General features: G+C 52.3%; 2 protein-coding genes across 22 annotated transcripts in view; one reads left to right on the top strand and one right to left on the bottom strand.

Moving 5' to 3' along the window:
* Positions 1-18,473, bottom strand: part of RALGPS1 (Ral GEF with PH domain and SH3 binding motif 1) — a 314,360-nt gene that overhangs the window by 112,204 nt on the left and 183,683 nt on the right. The gene's annotated exons all lie outside the window — the stretch shown is intronic.
* ANGPTL2 (angiopoietin like 2) overlaps positions 1-18,473 on the top strand; it is a 34,283-nt gene that overhangs the window by 12,466 nt on the left and 3,344 nt on the right. For all 8 annotated transcript variants that reach the window (XM_019421111.2, XM_019421110.2, XM_019421118.2 and 5 more), the window contains 3 exons: positions 1,195-2,060; positions 15,459-15,652; positions 17,322-17,592. In XM_019421111.2, coding sequence (XP_019276656.1) covers positions 1,195-2,060; positions 15,459-15,652; positions 17,322-17,592 — 1,331 coding nt within the window. The remainder of the gene's footprint in view (positions 1-1,194; positions 2,061-15,458; positions 15,653-17,321; positions 17,593-18,473) is intronic.

Genomic DNA, 18,473 nt, shown 5'->3' with positions numbered 1-18,473 from the left:
ATCATGCAGGAGAGGTGGGGGATTGCTGCTGGAGCGCTGTCCTTGAGCAGGCGAGGGGAGGGATCTTTGCACGTCCGTCCCCTCCCTCTCGGCCTGGCCAAATCCTGCTCATCCCCCGAGGGTCAGCGTAAAGGTCACTTTCTCAGGGAAGCTTTCTTGAATCCTCCGATTAGGTCAGTTCCCTGCTCTACCCTTTCACAGCGGATGCTATGCTGCTCCGCGGCTCTCCAGGGACTGTGCCACGGGTCATAAGCCCTGTGAGGGCAGGGCTGCCTCTGGCCTGTTTGTGGCCGTCCGTCCAGCAGCTAGCATGCTGCCTGGCACCCCAGAGATGTCTGATGGCTATCTAGTGAAGGGACGAATGGTCCAAGAGCAGAACTGAAACAAATCTGGACACACACGTCCGTTCTCCGCTTCCGCCTGCTTTAATCACGTCGCAGTGGCCAGGACCTTGCCGTTACTGGCTATCACAAATATTTGGATTTAGAAGAGCTCAGTTGTTTGTTCCTGTTTGGACTCGGTAGCTTGGCTAACACACAGACCCAAGCCATGCGGCTGGACACATCCTTCCATTGACACTGTCCACTATCAACTGAACACATTCCATACCGCGTCCAGTGATTCGTTCATTTAACAAATATTTGCTGAAAGCCTGCTTAGTGCAGCATCCTGGGGACACAGGATGGAATCAGACCCAGCACCTGCCCTCATGGAGTGTGGAGTCCGGCAGAGGAGATCACACAGAACTCCTATTCACCGCGACTGTGACGCGTGCTACCCAGGGAAAGCCCAGGGGTTAGGAACACGTAGAACGGGGAGATGTGATGGCCTGGGTAGCGTGGGGCAGAGAAGGGAGATCGGACAAGCTTTCCTCTGCCTCCCTGCCCCAGCTGGGAGCTGCCTTCGGGTGGTGTTCAGGCTCGGGTCAGGAGCTCAGCGACGGGGCTGGGCTTGGGGGCTGGCTCTGGGAGTGGCGGGGCTGTGGCCTCCTGCCTCCAGATGCCCTGGTCCCCTCCCATTTCCCCTCGACCTCTGCTGAGACCTGCCTGTCTCCTTCTGCTGCTTCCAGAAGGGCTGCCTCCTGAAGCTACATTTTTGGAAAGATCTGCCTGGCGAGAAGGCTGAGCTCATTTATGGCACAGGCCGCTGGCAGTGACAGCACCGTTACTGAATCTCCCTTCTGTTTACTTTCAGGTTTTCACAGGCTCCGTTCGCCAAGGGGAACCACCATTTTGCAAGGACCATGAGGCCGCTGTGCATGACATACTGGTGGCTGGGACTGCTGGCTGCCGTGGGAGCAGCGGCAGGCCAGAAGGAAGGCTTGGAGGGTGCCGAGGAGGGCTCGCCCGGCGAGTTCATTTACCTGAACAGGTACAAGCGGGCCGGCGAGTCTTCGGACAAGTGCACCTACACGTTCATCGTGCCCCAGCAGCGGGTCACGGGCGCCATCTGCGTCAACTCCAAGGAGCCCGAGGTGCTCCTGGAGAACCGGGTGCACAAGCAGGAGCTGGAGCTGCTCAACAGCGAGCTGCTCAAGCAGAAGCGGCAGATTGAGACGCTGCAGCAGCTGGTGGAGGTGGACGGCGGCATCGTGAGCGAGGTGAAGCTGCTGCGCAAGGAGAGCCGCAACATGAACTCGCGGGTCACGCAGCTCTACATGCAGCTCCTGCACGAGATCATCCGCAAGCGGGACAACGCGCTGGAGCTCTCCCAGCTGGAGAACAGGATCCTCAACCAGACGGCCGACATGCTGCAGCTGGCCAGCAAGTACAAGGACCTGGAGCACAAGTACCAGCACCTGGCCACGCTGGCCCACAACCAGTCCGAGATCATCGCGCAGCTGGAGGAGCACTGCCAGCGGGTGCCCGCGGCCAGGCCCATGCCCCAGCCGCCCCCCGTCACCCCACCCCGGGTCTACCAGCCGTCCCCCTACAATCGCATCATCAACCAGATCTCTACCAACGAGATCCAGAGCGACCAGAACCTGAAGGTGCTGCCTCCCCCCCTGCCCACCATGCCTACCCTCACCAGCCTCCCGTCCTCCACAGACAAGCCGTCGGGTAAGTCCTTCCGTGAGGGAGCCCGCACCATCTGGGCCTCAGAGCCAGGCGCCAGGCTTCCCTTGGCCGAGACCACAAGTGGGGGAAAAGCCACGGCAAGTTGAAGCCGGGCCAACAGACTTGCGCAATCCCCCAGCGATCCCTCGGGCCAAGCCGTGGCAGCCTGGGGGGGTGGCGGTGGGGGGTGGGGGCAGCGTGCCTTAGACGGATGCTCCAAGGTAGAACCAGGAAACCGGGAGAGTCTCAGAAGAGAACAAACGTTCTCTGGCTTCTGACGGGCAAGAGCCCCAGGCCCGTAGTTTTCGGGGCTCTGTGTTAGATGCTCTGTGTTGGCAACAGGATGTCTCTCCTGTAAGCTCTTGCGCTGTGCCTGGCAGAGAACTGGCAACTGATAAATGCTCACCAAAGAAACCAGCAGTCAAAGGAAAAGAACGTGTTATCACGGCAAAGGTATGATAAACACGTCGTAGGGGCTAGGGGATGGGAAGGAGTACTTTCCATACACTTCTTAGAGTCTGCTGCTGTCTAGGATTTTCAGTGACAATTCCGTATACTCTTAAATACATGTTTCATTTTAAATACGGTAATTTTCAGAATATGGTGATGGGGACGAACGTGGTGACTTGGTACGTTTGCAAGCTTGAAAGCCTGACCGAGGTACCGGAGTTGGGTACTTCCATGGATCTTGATTGTATCACTAACCCCTGAAGCTCCTTGTGGAAGGTTAACTGAAAAGATAAGTAACTTGCTCACAGGCTTAGCCTGCTCAGGCTGGATTGGAATTCAGGCCTTGTCACTTTAAATCTAGGGCTGACTCCTCTGTGCTCGGAGAGTCTGGGGGGAGCACAAGCCCAGCCCCCTAAAGCTCAGCCTCACATCCATCCAGGACTGTATGAGCCTTCCAGATCGGCTGTCAGATGAGAACTGGATTCATCTTTGCCAAAACGAACCACTTATCTGCTCCAAGTCAGTGATTTTGGTACCACTTCATTATACAAGCAGGGAGATATTTTTACTGAAAGTATCCTGTTTTACACTTATTTCACACTTCTGAAAATAACCACCAGTACTGGGAAGAGCAGCTTCTTGCTAATTCCAGAAGGGGGTGGCCCATGCAAAAGACAAGGGCAACACTGTGCAGGCCCGTGGCCGGGAGCACCTGCCTGCAGCACTGCGCAAGAAAGCCCTCTGCTGGGTTTGCAGGTTGAGAACGTAAGTTCTGAAGAGACTGACCTAGATTTAAATTCTGACTCCCCCACTGGTTAGCTCTGGGACATCAGACCAGTCACCTTGCCCCTCAGAGCCTCCGTTTCCTCTGTTTCAATCTGTCAATTAGGGATAGATTAAAATAATGCCTACCCAAAGATTAGATGAAATACTGGGGAAAAAAAATGTGTCTGGCATGGTGCTGGGCCCATGGAAAGTCTCAGTACTTGGTAGCTCTGGGTTTCCTTCCGTTTTGGTCTCTTTATCTTAAAGCAAGGAGATTGAAATAAACAAACAGTCCCTTTTTAGCACTGGCTTTCTACAGCAGATGACTGGTTCCTCTGTACACGTGTCTGTTTTAAATCAGAAGCTCTGAAAGAGCGGGCAGAGTGTGCTAATATGTCTTGATAGAACGCCCAGAGGGTAAAATGTGCCTTTGGGCACCAAATGAAGGCTCAGTTGAATGTTACACTCGTGAAGTGAGCCTGGCTGACCTCAATGGTTACCCAACAGACCTCTTCTTGCCTAAGCATCTCTGGTTTCTGAATCCATGATTTCAGGACATTCCTGAGCTTGAACTGAGCTGAGAGGGATAGAGTGTAGAAAGAAAGACCTAGCTTTGCATCCACCTCTTATTAGTGGTCTGCTTGTGAGAAAATTACTTCACTCTCCTGAGCTGTAATTTTCTCCTCTGGAAAATGGGGGCAGGAGTTATGACACTGCAGGGTTGTTGGGGAAACTCAATGCAATCAGGCATGTGATATTATGTCACCTGGGGCAGCCAAAAAGTGGAGGTGCCCCTACTCTGTGCCGGTCACAGCACCGGGCTTCGGGGAGTTGGTAAAAGCTACAGTGCCAACCTCCAGGAACTCAGTCTGGAGGAGGTGGAAGATGTGGGAATGCACTGGGGTGTATCCAGTCCCTCTCAGTTCCTCCGTCCTCTCAGTTCCATCCCCCCGAGATGGGCACATCAGATCCGACAAAGGATTTCTCTGGGGGGAGCATCTATCGAGGCCAAAATTACCAGAACGTTGTAAGAACTGATGGGACCGACACAATGAGGTACCTGAAATCAGGAATGCAGCGAAAATCATGGGCTATGCAGTCACTGTGGTGATACCATGGTGTGCTAAGTGCCCTGCAGAGTGGTGAAGGAGGGGCTATGGGGACACTAAGGTGGCACGCGAGACTGAGTCTGCCTGGAGTAGAAGGGAAAAGGTGGACAGAGGTGGGACTTCCGTGAATGATCTGGAAGAGTCTACCAGGTGGACCGAGGAGTTGGACAATGGAGTTACTAGTCAGTCCCTGATGGAGATGAGTCTGTGCAAAGTCCTGGGACCATGCATGGCCCTACTCTGGGCACCTCAAATGGTCTGGACCCCCTGCTTCTTCACATTCACAGTCCATCACGGTCTGTGTGCATTCCAAGGCCCCTGCACACACCCCAAAACCCACTTTCTCTCCCACTTAAGGAAGCACACCTTCATGGGAGGGAATGGCAGTGACTTCATGTGGACACAATTTATCTTTAAAAAAAAGAAAAGCCCTCCCAAATGTTGGTAGTGATTGTTGGTAACAGATTCCCTGTGACCCACCTCCCCACTCCAGATGTCATCAGCCAGACCTGTGGAAGCTGAATGGGCAGGGAGGGCCCAGTAGTTTCCTGGGGCTGGATGACAACCGGAGGAAAAGGCAATGGCCTCTCAGCCAATCAGCAGGGAGCTCTTATCAGTACTGTTCTGAGAGCTCCAGGGCAGGTTCTGCGCCTGGAAGACAAAACCTTCTTCTGTGCTCTCACCCATAAGGTCCTTTGTTCCCAAGGATAGCACTGGGCCAGAAACACCTTTGCGTGCAAGACTTGGCAGCTTCTGAACCTTTCATCCCATAACCTCAGAGCCATCTGCTCTTCTCCTCATTGTCTGGGTCACTCAGCCCACAGCTCACCCTTCCCCCGGGGACTGAGGGAGCCACGGCCGCTTATCTGGAGCCAGCTTGTTCCCAGCCAGACAGTAACAGCCTGGCCCCAGGCCAGGCCCAGGCCACGGAGAGCCTGAGGCAGGGAGGCCCAGGCAGCTCCTGGCTTCCCTGGTGTCTCACTGGGGTTCTGTCCTGCCTCCCTCAGGTCTGGCCAGACCTGGGGCGTCTCAGTAAGGATGAGGCTTTGACGAGGCCTATGCCAAACGGCCCTCCCTGTGGCCCTGTCTCCTGGTGGGCCAGCTGTTGCTGTCCACCCTTCCTCTTGTCCTCTCCACTTTCTAACACTCACACATCCCCTGACCTCCTTCTCCACGTGTGTGCCCTGGACACATAAACACACGTACACGCACACGCTCATCACTCGGGTCCGCCATAGAGGAATACTGCCGGGGTCATGAAAAGGCACGGGAACAGACAGGATGGAGCCTCAGTGCTGGCCTTCTCCCCAAATGGTCCAGGAGGCCTGGGACACTGTCCCTCGGCTCTGTGCGGGCACAGCCGGGCACATGCCAGTCCTCCTGCCACGGCACCCGCCCTCGAGACTGGTCACAGGAGGACAGGCAGTGTTAGCACCAGCTGCCACAGCAAGGCCCTGCCTGAAACAAATCCTTAAAAACCAAAAGGTGTAGGCATTTCTAGCTGCTTTCTCTCCTGAGAACATCATCAGCTCAGGTTGCTTCTCAAGGGATCAAGAGGAGACCACAAAATCAGAAAAGATTAGAGCTCATTAGGGGCCTCATCAACCCAGAGCCTTTCACTGGCAGAATCAAGATCGGTCTCTGGACGCATAGCTTCCAGGATGTTGAGGTTCAGACAGAGTAAGTAGCTCGGCCAAGACTACACCGCTAGGGAGTGGCTCAGCCAAGACTCAAACCTGAGTCTGTCTTAAGCATTCTGGGATACCGCACGTTTCCGCGGGAAGGCTGGAGGGGAACTGGTGTGAAAATCACTGTATAAACGCTTAAATTGGCCCCAAGTGCCTGCTGCCTGGGATGTGACCCTCCATCACTATTCTATGTACTAGGTTCCAAGCACCTCCTTCTAAAAGAGCCCTGGGAACAGAGTTGGTGGATTTGCTATAAGGACTCTTATGGTTCTAACAACACAAGACAGCGTCACTGCAAACCCATCACTATCATGCCGTCCCCTTATTCAGGTATAGGAGAGACCAACCCAACCAATCATGTGTCGCTAGCTCCCCAGTCATACAAATGGACTGTTGTGGGTGAATTTAGGTAGTAGACTGTATCATAACCCTGAGATGCAAAAAAAAAAAAAAGATAAAGCAGAACTGAGTTAGCATCACACTGCAGAATGTCTAAAACAACTGAGCTCTCCCACAGAAAACATAATATGTGCCTGACTTCCAGTAAACGGACCCAACTGAAGCTGCAGATAAATCTGATTTAATTTGTACTGAATCTGGACACATTTTCTGGGTTTATTTCTACTCAGCATTTCAACGTACAGCAAAATCGGAAGTCCTGATTTCTTTAAATACGTTAAATACATAAAAATCAGCAGAGGTGATCTGTTCTTGGGGCCAAATTAGGTGGCAACCACATTGTTTCACTGCTAACACAGAGACCACCCGTTCCCCCCACCAGATGCTCTATGGCCGGGTAGGCACAGACAACTCGAACAAGTGTTTTCCCAGGTGGATTTTCCCTCCTATATTTTACTTCCCCCTGTGAGGTAGGAAATACGTATGTTATCGATTGTGGATTTAAAATAGAGAACAAGATAGATTGCACTGTAGCTTCCATTCTTTCTGGAGGTCAAGCAATTGTCATTCCAGGTGAAAAGCCGTTGGCCCCATGTGCAGACCAGCTCCAGCGACTGGGCTTCCAAGCCTGAAGCTCTGTAGGGACTCAGAGAGGCACCTGGGAATTGTGAGGACGGGAGGGTGACCGTAGCCACCACCAGCTCTGCCTTTCAGTTTCCCAAAGCTGATGGAAAACCCAACCCAGGTCTCTCGCCGCCAGGGCTTGTGCTGTTTTCACTGCACTATGCTGTCTTGTTCCTGAAATGTTATTGCTGAACAAAGTAAGATTCTCAAATTCATTACAAACTACGTAATCCAGTGATATTTCAAAGAGCATTCTTTGCTAGCTTCTTCATAAACAAAAGCCACTGGAGTTCAAGGTGGGTCATCTTCCTTCTGGCTCTGCTTTCTCTTCTCTCCTCGGATACCTCGGGGAACGGATCACAGAGAGCCTCGAGTGTGATGGCAAGCTCTCCCTGCCTTACTCGGGCGTTTTCCAAGGAAGACATTCAGCTACATACAGGCTCGGTCTCTTTACAGCCCCACGGGATGAACTATCAACTTGTTACTATTAAAAGCGGTGATCTGGCATCTGTGGCCTAGAAATCCCAACAGTTTGGCACTTGGCAGGCTAAAAGCCATCTGGAAAATCCTGGCGCTTGGGTATCTGCAGCCAGCTCCGAGCCACAGAGATGGATCGCTGGGGTGAATGTGTGCAGTGGACTGTATCATTACCCTGAGATGCTCCCCCAGGAAAAAAGAGATCGATAAAGCAGAATTACGTTAGCATCGTACTCAATGGTGTCTAAAACGAAGGTGGTTAGGCGTGTTGAGCGTGTGCTGTAAAAGTAATGTCTCAACTTCAGCTACCCCTGGGATGACTCTTGAGGAGGAGCGCCTTAAAAAAAGAAGCCTGACGATCCTGGCTTTGTACCTCAAGATGAGCCAGTGGAACCACAGGACCTGGAATGCTTTTATGTAATGCTTTTTTTTTTTTTTTTTTTTCAAATATAAGTGATTTTCCTTTAGCAGATTTTTAATACAGTAATTTAAGTTAGAATTACAGTGTATACAGAGAAATTTTGCTAAGAAAAAGAAAATTTTAGTTTAAATGACTAATGTTTTTTTAAAAAAACAAACCAGAAAAACCCCCTCTAACTGTTGAAATTAAGATGTCTTAGGGGGTCTGTCCACAGTAACCTCCAAAAGAGCAGAAATCCAATCGTCTGGCAGTATCCCAGATACAACGGGCAGACTTCCTACGACAGACCGTCCACACGTTCCCAGGTTTTGGTTTGGATCCTGATGACCCTCTGCTGTGGGGCTCCTGTTCCCAGATGTTCCCAGACTGATCACTGATTCTCAAAGTGGGAAGAACAGAAGGAAGATGACAAAGAGAACGTGGCTCACGGTGGCGAGGAAAGGAGAAGAGATGGGGGAAGGCACGCGGGGCACTAAGGGACCCTTAAGTGCTGGCAAGATGGACACTCGAACACGCCCCTGATGAGGCTCCCACCCGGAAGGATCCCAGAGACCGATGAGATGATGGGACCCCAAGCAATCCTAGCACGGTGACACAGACTCAGCACGCTGCAGCAGGGAGAAACAGGCCCAGAAGGCAGACGTGAGTTCTAACCCTCGAGCCTCCTCTTTCCAGACGTGCAGTCTCCCTGGGACTTAGTTCCCTCCCTGTTGGAGAGGCTTGTGAGGAGGAAATGAAAGCCCGGGTAAAGCACCTGGCCGGCAAAAGGCTCCAGGTACATGGTAGTCATCATTCTTATTCTCTTCCAGTAGATAGATAGATAGATAGATAGATAGACAGACAGACAAATAGATATATCATAAGTCATCATGGGAACCCCGAGGAGGATTAAGTAGCTCTTCTGGGGCTGGGGAGGACTTCCTGGAGGAGGAGATGAGGAGGCTGAGGGCACAGCAGATAAGCACTCAGAATCACTGCCCCCAATCATCCAGAAATCACGAAGAACAGGCTTGGTGCTGGGCAAATGCCCTCTTTTCAGAAAGAGAAAGGATGAAATACTAGAAAATCTGGAACAATTAGCTTAAACCCCAGTAAAATTATAAAAAAGATCAGAGAGAGGGGTTCGTAAGCATTTGGATAATTAAAAGGTGATCAGTGAAGGCCAACACAGGTTCTGTAAGCACAAGCCCATAAGCTGATTCCCTGTCTTGGAAAGGGTTAATAGGTTGGCAGACCGCTTGAACACCACCGGCCCGGTACCTGTGGGTTGCCGTCACGGGTCTGATCAGCTCTTCCACGATGTGCCTGCAGAACAGCACCGTCGACCTCTGGACTGAGAGACGCTTGCTCACCCTCATCGCTATATCCAGGGAGGCTCAGAGTGCTGCCCGCCTCTGCGTCCAGTGACATCCCTGCCCCGGGGCAGCCTTGGGTGCCACTGACCACTGAACCCAAGGAACTCCGGGCTTCACCCCGACCAGTCTTGGGAGCCACAGTGTGTGGCTCAGCTCTGCACACAGTGAGCCCACCACAGCCCCTCCAGGGCGAACCTCTTTTCCCTTGTAAATTGCTTTAAAGCCCATCTTTCTCCTCCTGCCCAAGGGTACTGATGGAAACCCAGGAGTGGGCACAATGCTTTTGAAAGGGTCCTTTGGGAAGGAATGCTGCCAAGTCTGTTTACCCTGAGGTCAGACAGGCAGAAACAGGACCCCTTTATACTCTTCGAGGGCTCTGGGAGCTCTTACATGGGAAGTCTCCCCGTGTATCACATCCGCTGAAACACGCCCACCTCCCACATCTAATAGAACTTTCACTGTAAAAATTTTGAACGGATTTTTTAAATTTTGCTCTTTGAAATTATTTGGCCAAGAGTAACACAATTAATTTACGGCTGGCTCTGATTTCTCGGCAAACATCAGGCATGTTCAGGAATTCTTGGGAAGTGAGGAAAATCTAACCTACAAATTGTTTTCAAAAGTAATAACATTTTTATGAAGACTAAATTTAACAATTAATGAACTTGACAAGATGTCCCACTTCGTAGAAATTTAATTACATACTTATAAACTTTGATTTTGCAGTTTTCGTATTTTAGAGCCAATAAATTTTTTTTAGGCCTCAAATACTTTCATAAACTCCTGAAAAGCTCGTCAGCCCCAGGCACCGTGCCCGTCGTCTGCGGACTACAGCGGCCTCCACGGCGGGCACGCGCGTTTGGACCCTTTCCCCGGCAGCACCAGCAATGACACCCGTGACGTCAGCTCTGAGGCCCTACAGGAACTTCAGGTGCCTTTGGGAACACACCAGCTGTTCCTGTGTTTAGGTTATTGTTTCGTACTCTGGTTCAGTGAAAAAGTGGTGACTGACATGGAATACATATGTTCACGACCAAAATATTATCTATCCAAGCCTTCTGGATAAATAAGGCTCAAGCAGCCCATGTAATTCTTCCTCACCGACCCCCTCTCCGGGTGTCTGCTCTCCTGCCCTTCACCCAGGATGCCTGGCGAGTCCTGACGCTGGCCAGGGCAAGACTCACACCTAAGCAGTCCACGTGCCTTGGCTCTCGGATGGATTAATTTGGATAGGAAATTCCAGATCCAATTTCAACAACTAGTCAGTTCTCCTGTTAGAAAAATGTTTCAGGGAGTGGCACAAAGACTTTTTGGAGACAGATCATCGGTGAGAATAATTGAAAACAGCATACTGTTCTCACGAAAAAAAAAACGCGTCTCGGTACTATCACAGAAGCCTCTCCCCGGTGCCTTCCTACGAACTAAAACATTCCTAGAACGTTTCCCACAGGCCACAGGGTCTCTGCACAGCCTCAGGTGGTCAAGTCCTGAGACTTGGGCCTATGGGTCAAAGAGGTCAGTCAGGCCGCTGGCCAGCCACGTGGTCTGGTCCAGCTGATGGCCAGGAGGGACTCTGCTCCTCTCTGCAGGCCTCCGGAGCAGCCAGGGAGAAGAGGCATCATCACTGTCTACCCACTTCTTAGCTCCAGGCCTCCAACGTGCTGCCAGTGGGCTTGGTCAGATATTCACAGGGCCACGTTTCCCTAGCAGGAGGGGTGACTGCACTGACAGCTGATGCAGTTGGTAACCCATTTCTCCAAAGGGACATGAGTGGGCAGGTCAGGCTGAGCTGGTCTGCCCCCAACCCAGAGAGGAAACTGGGGTTAGGCAGTTACACTTAGGTCTGGCCGGGCTGCAGGCTCTAGCCCAGCTTTACCAGAAAGGCGCTTCATTGGGCATACTGAGCATGGGATCAGCTATCAAGAGGTGGTTCCTGGTTTCCTAGGAGGCTATGCTCCTGATGTGTAAGAACCCCGGACAGGAAGAAGGAAGCAGTGAGGGGACTCAAACCTGATCACCTCCAACCCTCACCGGGTTTGACACTGAGGTTTGGGGGCCCAAGACCTGTATACTTTGTGTTCCCATCGCCAATATCCCTTCTTCCTGAGGCCTCCCGATTCCAGGCCCTGTGTGCTTTCCACACCCTGTGTTGCTTCTCTAAGGAACCACGCAGGCTCGGCTCGGCCATGGTGACTGCACTTCCCTTCACGTGGAACGTTCTGGCTACAGCTCTGCCGAGAGTGTAAATATGGTCTTTATAGAGATGAGGTCGGGCGCTACTCCGCTCGGAGCCGTGGTGCTGCTGAGTTAGTGTTGGCCTGACGCTCTGGGCAACGCTGCCCTTTCAGAAGAGGAGCCAAGCGAAATACCGCCTGGGCACTTTGCACTGTTCCAGGGGGAGAGCCCTGCCCACTGCACACTGAAAACGCAGTTTCATTGACAAAAAGGATTTCCATTCTTCATTTCGGTGTATCTTTGGGGGCTTCTCCACTGAAGCTGTGACTTCTAAAATGTGCTCTGTAGAAAACATCTACCAGTAAATCGCTGTACATTTTAGTCTTGGAAATTCAAAAGCGAATACAGTTACTTGTTTGTGTGTATGTGGCTGTGGGGAGGTGGGGAGCGGACAATTTCAAAACCATCAGCTTTCATCCAGCAGAGGAAAGAAGGAGAGAGGACCCCGAGCGGCACGTGCCCTGGCTGGCCTCGCGCTGGGTGCTCTTGTGTTTGCGAGGCCCCCAGAACAGGTGGCTTTGTTACCCCTGTTTACAGAAGTAGAAACTGAGGCTCCAGGAACTTTCCGAGGACACGATGCGAGGCAATGGAGTCACCAAGACTTGAGCTGAGGGCTCCTGACTCCTGTATTTGTATCCGTTACAGGTTTCCCATTTGAATCGGCCATTTTAACAGAGCCAGATGATAGTCCTGCTGCCATTTTCTGCTCCCTGATCATATTACTGCTGCCAGTTTTCCAATGCTGAGTATTTTTTCTGACTCCTTTTCATCCATCATTTAGGTTTCTGACCTCTGCCACTGGTGCCTTTCATGGGAGAAAAGGGAGCGTGTTTCAGTGCAGGCGGTTTGCTAGGGCTCTGTGAGGGTTTCGGAGGGAAACTGGTCTGGAAATGTGGTTGCTGATGGAAGCTGACGGGTCCTGAGACTCAGGCCAAGTGCAGTGCGCAGGAGACACGCAGATTTTTTTTTTTTAACAGCAGAAAATACGAAACACCTCTTTACTAGTTTATTCCTACTCCATGATTCTGGAAAGGCTTAAAGGAAAAAACTGCCAGATTTGCCTTAAAAAAAAAAAAAAAAAGGAAATTCTACATCATAAAAGATACTAAAATAGATGAAAATAGGCGAAGGACACTAAAAGGTAAGCAAAGAAGAAAAACAAATCTTCAATAAAAACTTTGAAAAGGTATTAATACCTTGACAAAGAAGAAGTGTAAATGTTTATTTTTTAAACCTGGCTGACTGGCAAAGATTCGTAACAGTCCTAGGGACACAGATATGTCAGCCTGGGCCCCCCACCCTGGAGTTCACTCTGGTTGGGGAAAAAGAAAAGAGCTTTAGACTTGGGCTCTGGACCACCCAGGCCACTTGGGCTCAGACACTGGATCTGCCATATAAGCCACCAACCTCAGGGGTGGCACCTAATGACCCCATGCTCCAATCTCCTCATCTGTCCAGTGGGTGACGACAAGTTACCTCACACTTTAAAACACTTGCCTTTTAAAAAGAGCCCTCTGTAGCAATGTCAAAGGTGAAGCTGAAAGCATGGGCGGCACCCACAAAAGCAGCTCAGGCTGGGAGCTGGGAGACCCACCTGCCACTCTCCCAGTGGCCTTTGAAGCCTCTCCTGACGGAGTGCCTCCCGTAAACCAAGACTGTCCCTCTGAGAGCCCCACCGGAGCCCCGGGGAGGCCCTGCAGTAACAGGGCTGGCTGCTTGTTTTGGGGGGTGTTTTCCAGGCCTCTGCTGGACCTCTGTCACCAGCATTCCCATTAGACATTCCCAGAGCCTCTCCTGTGCTTCTGACCTGGGAAAGTGCTGGGGGCCCTCCCATGGCCACTGTGCGCTCTGCGGTCGGGGGCAGCCTCCTTATTCTCTGCCCTGGTCCCAGGGGCTGGGAGCTGAACACAAGCCAAACCTTTTTATTTTTCCTGAATGCTCTTTCTGGAGGTCTGGCCTCCCCTTCTCCAAGACAGAAGACGCACAAGGCAAAGAGGGAAGCATCTGCCTGGCCAGTGCTTAGGGTCCCACCCCGTCCGTTGGGGCGGAGAAGGTTGGTGAACAGGTAAATGGTGAGAAGCTCTCCCTGGAGGATTACCTGTCAGCGGGAAGCACCAAGAGCGACCCCCCTCTTTGAGGCGCGAGATCAGGCACTGGGGGTGGGGAGGGGTGAGCAAGACCGCCCCTGCCCTTCCCCGTCAGGCTCCGGGTGGGGAGGCTCGAACACAGTACAAGGACTCAGGAAAAGCCCACCTGAACCGTCCAGAAAAACAACAACAACAACAACAAACCCGCCAAATTTTTCTCATTTAACTATCACATGTGGACTAACCAAGCCCAAGTCTAATCAGGAAGGAATCTTGAGAAGTTAGATCTATGCAGGAAAAGCCGAGTACACCTTCCGCCGATGCCCCTCCCTGACACGCAGAAGGGAAAGGACAGGAATGCACAGGAGTTCAAGTTGAGAGAGGCTGGTGAGGTCAGCTCTCCCCTTGCTGGGTATCAGAGCCACCCTGAACCCTGCCCTAGGCTTCCACTACCCGGCACAGCACCTGCGGGGGCGGGAGCTCAGCAAATAGTTGTTAGAATAAACACACACATTCAGAGAATGAGAGGAAATTTCCTTAGAACTTTTGGTCTTAACAATTCTTGGTTTGAGGACTATTTTGAAGAGAAGCTGAAGCAAACTGTGGCAATTTTGTTTACTTTAAAATCTGTAGTTCAATGGTTAGGTCTTGAAACAAACTTCTGAAGGTTCCTGAGATCGACAAGGAAGAACCCAGCTTCTTTGGACCTTGGTGACCCCAGTTTCAACCTTCTTGCTGATGTGACCGACATCCAGGAGACCACTAGGAGAGGTGGGGGTGGGGTGGTGAAAAGCCTATGGTGGCTCCTCAGACCCCTCATGGCACCTGTTCCTTCTGACTGGGCTGTCCAAGCTCAGTGAAGTCCCAGAAAAACACAAAACTCATCTGGTCTCAGTTCCAGAAGAAAGCCATGGACCGGAAGGTATCCTGGACACCATCCTTTAAGTCTGTGGACCTGCTTAAATGACCAGCACAGTGACCTCAGAATGCTCTGAGCATCTGGCCCTAAATGAGCTTCCTTTGGAAAATACGCATATTGGGCTGAATGGGACTGGTCCCCCCCAAAAAAGCTGTTTGGAGGCTAGTGTCTGAATCTCAGAAATATCCTGACACCTCTGGCCACGTGGCCAAATTCTGGACACTGCTTGGGCACTGTGACCCCACAGAAGTTCCTCACTAAAGACTGAAACTGTCCCTGAGCACTCTCACAGAAAAGGCAAGCGTGGAGTCGGGACTGAGGTGACGTGGGCCAACCTCAGCCCACGGGACTCAGGAGGGCAGTCACCCGTCTCTCTGCCTGGGGTGAGGCCGACCGAGCCCGAGCAGTGCTCCACACTGCTGCGTTTTGGTAGGCACATCTCTCTTTTCACAATACCACCAGCTAAAAGATAAAGCACTCCAGGAACTCCACACAAAGGATCTCAGCAATCCTCACAACCTTGAGAGAGGTAAATATGATCTCCTTTCTACAAACCAGGGAAACTGAGGGTTTGCAGAAGTGAGGATGCTTGCCCAAATCACCACGTGAGGGAGTCAGAGCTAAAAGTGGTCTGGGAATCCAGGCACCCTGACCCCTAGCCCCAGGCTCTTGCCTTTACATCACGTTATTTCCTGAACTTACAAAAAACTAAAATCAGTCCCCTCTCACTGCTGGCCTGTGGCTCCCAGCTGGAGGCCTGCCTGAGGTTGTGCTTGCTTTGGAGTGCGGCCTGGGGTGAGAGGCACGTGAAAATGTGACTCCGTGGCCAGGCAACAGGGAGGTCTCTGACGTGCACACATCTGTATCCCCAGGCCCGTGGAGAGACTGTTTGCAGGCCTTGGAGGATGGCCACGACACCAGCTCCATCTACCTGGTGAAGCCAGAGAACACCAACCGCCTCATGCAGGTGTGGTGTGACCAGAGGCACGACCCTGGGGGCTGGACCGTCATCCAGAGGCGCCTGGACGGCTCTGTCAACTTCTTCAGGAACTGGGAGACATACAAGGTGAGAGCCCCGGGCCCTGTCTGTGCTGTCGGTGAGAGCAACCGGGCCACCCCAAGAGGCCTGACCAGCCGGTGAGAGGGCCACTTGGAGGGAAGGTGCATGCTGACCTGTCGAGGCCTTGGTGGCCCCGTGCGATACACACGTGTGGTGAGGAAGACACTGACGAGGTCATTTTTGCAAACCCACCTGCCGCTGGCAACTGCTACGAGATACGAGTTAGGGACAGACCACAAAAGGCCCGTGGACATGGTGGGACTTTAGAAATGCTGCTAGGGGGTGGCCCCTCATCCCCGTCTGGGTATAGGGAGCATCCTTTTCCCAGCTGGGGCTTTCTTGCGGGAAGACCTGGTCTCGCAGCCCAGAAGGGGCAGGTCCCCAGGGCCTGCTACTGGGAAACACGGGAACACTAGGTCCGAATTCCCAGGAAGCTGAATGCCCACCCAGTGGTAGGAAAGGCCACTGGGCTCAGCCATACGTCTGGCAGATGACAGGGGTGGTGCCGAAGGTGGCAAAAGGAGCTCAGTTCACCAAATGCCACCGCCACGTGCCAGGCACCATGCCAAGTGCTTCCATCTGTTACCTGCTTTAGTCTCACACGAGCCCCGGGAGGAAGATCCTGGTGTGGCCCCGGTTTACAGATGAAAAGGTGAAACAACCTGCTCGGGGCTGCACACAGCAGCGAGTCCAGGCCTCTGACACCAAAGCTTACGAACGACCCTGGCCATGACGCCTGTGCGTGGCTTCGCGTGGCCCCTTCCTGTCCTGGTTACTCCCAGCCCACCTCCTGCCCGGCCCGTGTCGCTGTTTTCTTCTCTTTCTCCTCTGCTTTCTGAAGATCCACTCCTTCACCCCTTCCTCCTCCTGCCCATATTCTTTTTCTCAGGGGTGGGAGAACACAGTCGTTAAGACTGGGTGCCTGCTTCAGATCCCGAGTCACCCTCAGGCTCTCTCTGACCCTGGGCCTCTGTGGACCTAGCTCTTAGAGTTGGCACAAGGATTCATAACATAACCTACGTAAAGTCCTGAGAACGGTGCCGATACACTGGAAGGCTCACTGAATACTATTAGTATCATTAGCGAGCCCATCTATTCTGAAGACTTTGAGTGGCCACTACCTGGCTGATGACTCCTTAAACTCAGCGTGAACACAATAATAAAACCGCTGATTTTAAACCCAGAAGGGAGCCCGGGCAGATGTAGCATGTGTCTGTCACAGCTCATACCGGTCTGGTGCATTAGAGTTTACACGAGACCCTCACACACATCCCATTCCCAGAGAGGGACGGTGAAGCTCAGAGGTGGTCAGGATCCGTCCAAGGAACTCCTGTCGCCTGCCTACTGTGTGTTAGGCTCTCGGTTTACCACATTAGGTGTGTTCCTACAACAACCCTGTAGTAAAGGTAACACAGTGTCCCCCACGTTCACACAATGCCTAGCACACAGTAGGCACTCTTTCAGTAGTCTTGAATGATGCGTGATTGAGGCTCAGACAGGAAAAGCGGTTCATCAAGTCACAGCCAAGTGCAGAGGTGGGGATTTGAACCCAGGCCTGCCTTATGCTCTGCCCATTTCTGATCTCCTCTGCCCAGGGCTGAGCATCCAAGAGTGGGGCCCTGCTGGCTGAGGACACTACGTATCCCTCACTGATGCTCTCCTCCGTTTTCCCCAGCAAGGGTTTGGGAACATCGATGGCGAGTACTGGCTAGGCCTGGAGAACATCTACTGGCTGACGAACCAAGGCAACTACAAACTGCTGGTGACCATGGAGGACTGGTCTGGCCGCAAAGTCTTTGCAGAATATGCCAGCTTCCGCCTGGAGCCCGAGAGCGAGTATTACAAGCTGAGGCTGGGGCGCTACCATGGCAATGCTGGTGACTCCTTTACTTGGCATAACGGCAAGCAGTTCACCACCCTGGACAGAGACCATGACGTCTACACAGGTAGGACCCATACAGTCAAACCCAGGTGCAGGCCAGGGCAAAGAGGCCGGTCAAAGCCAGAGCTTCTGAGTCACAGCCTGAGAAGAGGAAGGTCCCAGAGCCCAGAAGGCCGACCCTGTTGCTACTCCCTGAAAACCCACTCCTCTACCCACTGCCCACAGACCCCCTTCACAAAGGTGGGTCAGAGGGGCATTAACAAAAAGGGAACGGCAAAGAGGTGTACAAATTACACATTTGTGGGCCACTCAGGGCCAAGCCTTCACATCACCTCTCTGCCCGAGGCACCAGGTGTTCAGGCCACACTCTCCACGGACTCTGGGCCACACACCTGGGTAATAATGCTGGCCCTGCCTCCTACCAGTCATGTGTCTTTGGGCATGCTGCTTACTAGTCTCTCCGGGCCTCGCTTCCACATCGGGAAATAAGGACAATGCCTGCCTTGCAGGGTGGTGAGAAGGTTAGAGGATGTACCTCAAGTGCTTTGTCTCAGACGTGGCAAAGAGTGCTCAATCCAAGTGGGCGGTCTTTGTGGTTACTATTATTAGCATGTATTATTAACACAGTGTAGTAAGGGAGCTATTAAGAGGAAACCAGGTAGGAGACATGAAGTGATTTGTCCAGGGTCATATGCCTCAAAGCCAGGTCTTTACTAGGAAGCCTTTATTAAATAAAAAACAAGGGGGAAAAAAAACCCAGAATATTCTAAGAGACACACATACATACAATCCAGCCCTGAGTCCAGATGTCAACCTCCCACAGTTAAGCCTCTCCAGGCCCCACACCCAGTTTCCTGAGATGAGGGCCTCTGCACCCCAGCTGCTTGGCAAAGCCAGCAAGGCACTGCTCCTGTCTGAGGGACCAACCCTACCTCCAGGCCAAGG

This window comes from Panthera pardus, unplaced genomic scaffold, assembly GCF_024362965.1.
Source record: "Panthera pardus isolate Hobbes unplaced genomic scaffold, ASM2436296v1 HiC_scaffold_20, whole genome shotgun sequence".
Taxonomy (NCBI): Eukaryota; Metazoa; Chordata; class Mammalia; order Carnivora; family Felidae; genus Panthera; species Panthera pardus.
Note: the sequence above shows the minus strand (reverse complement) of the source record. Positions and strands in the feature narration are given on the sequence as shown.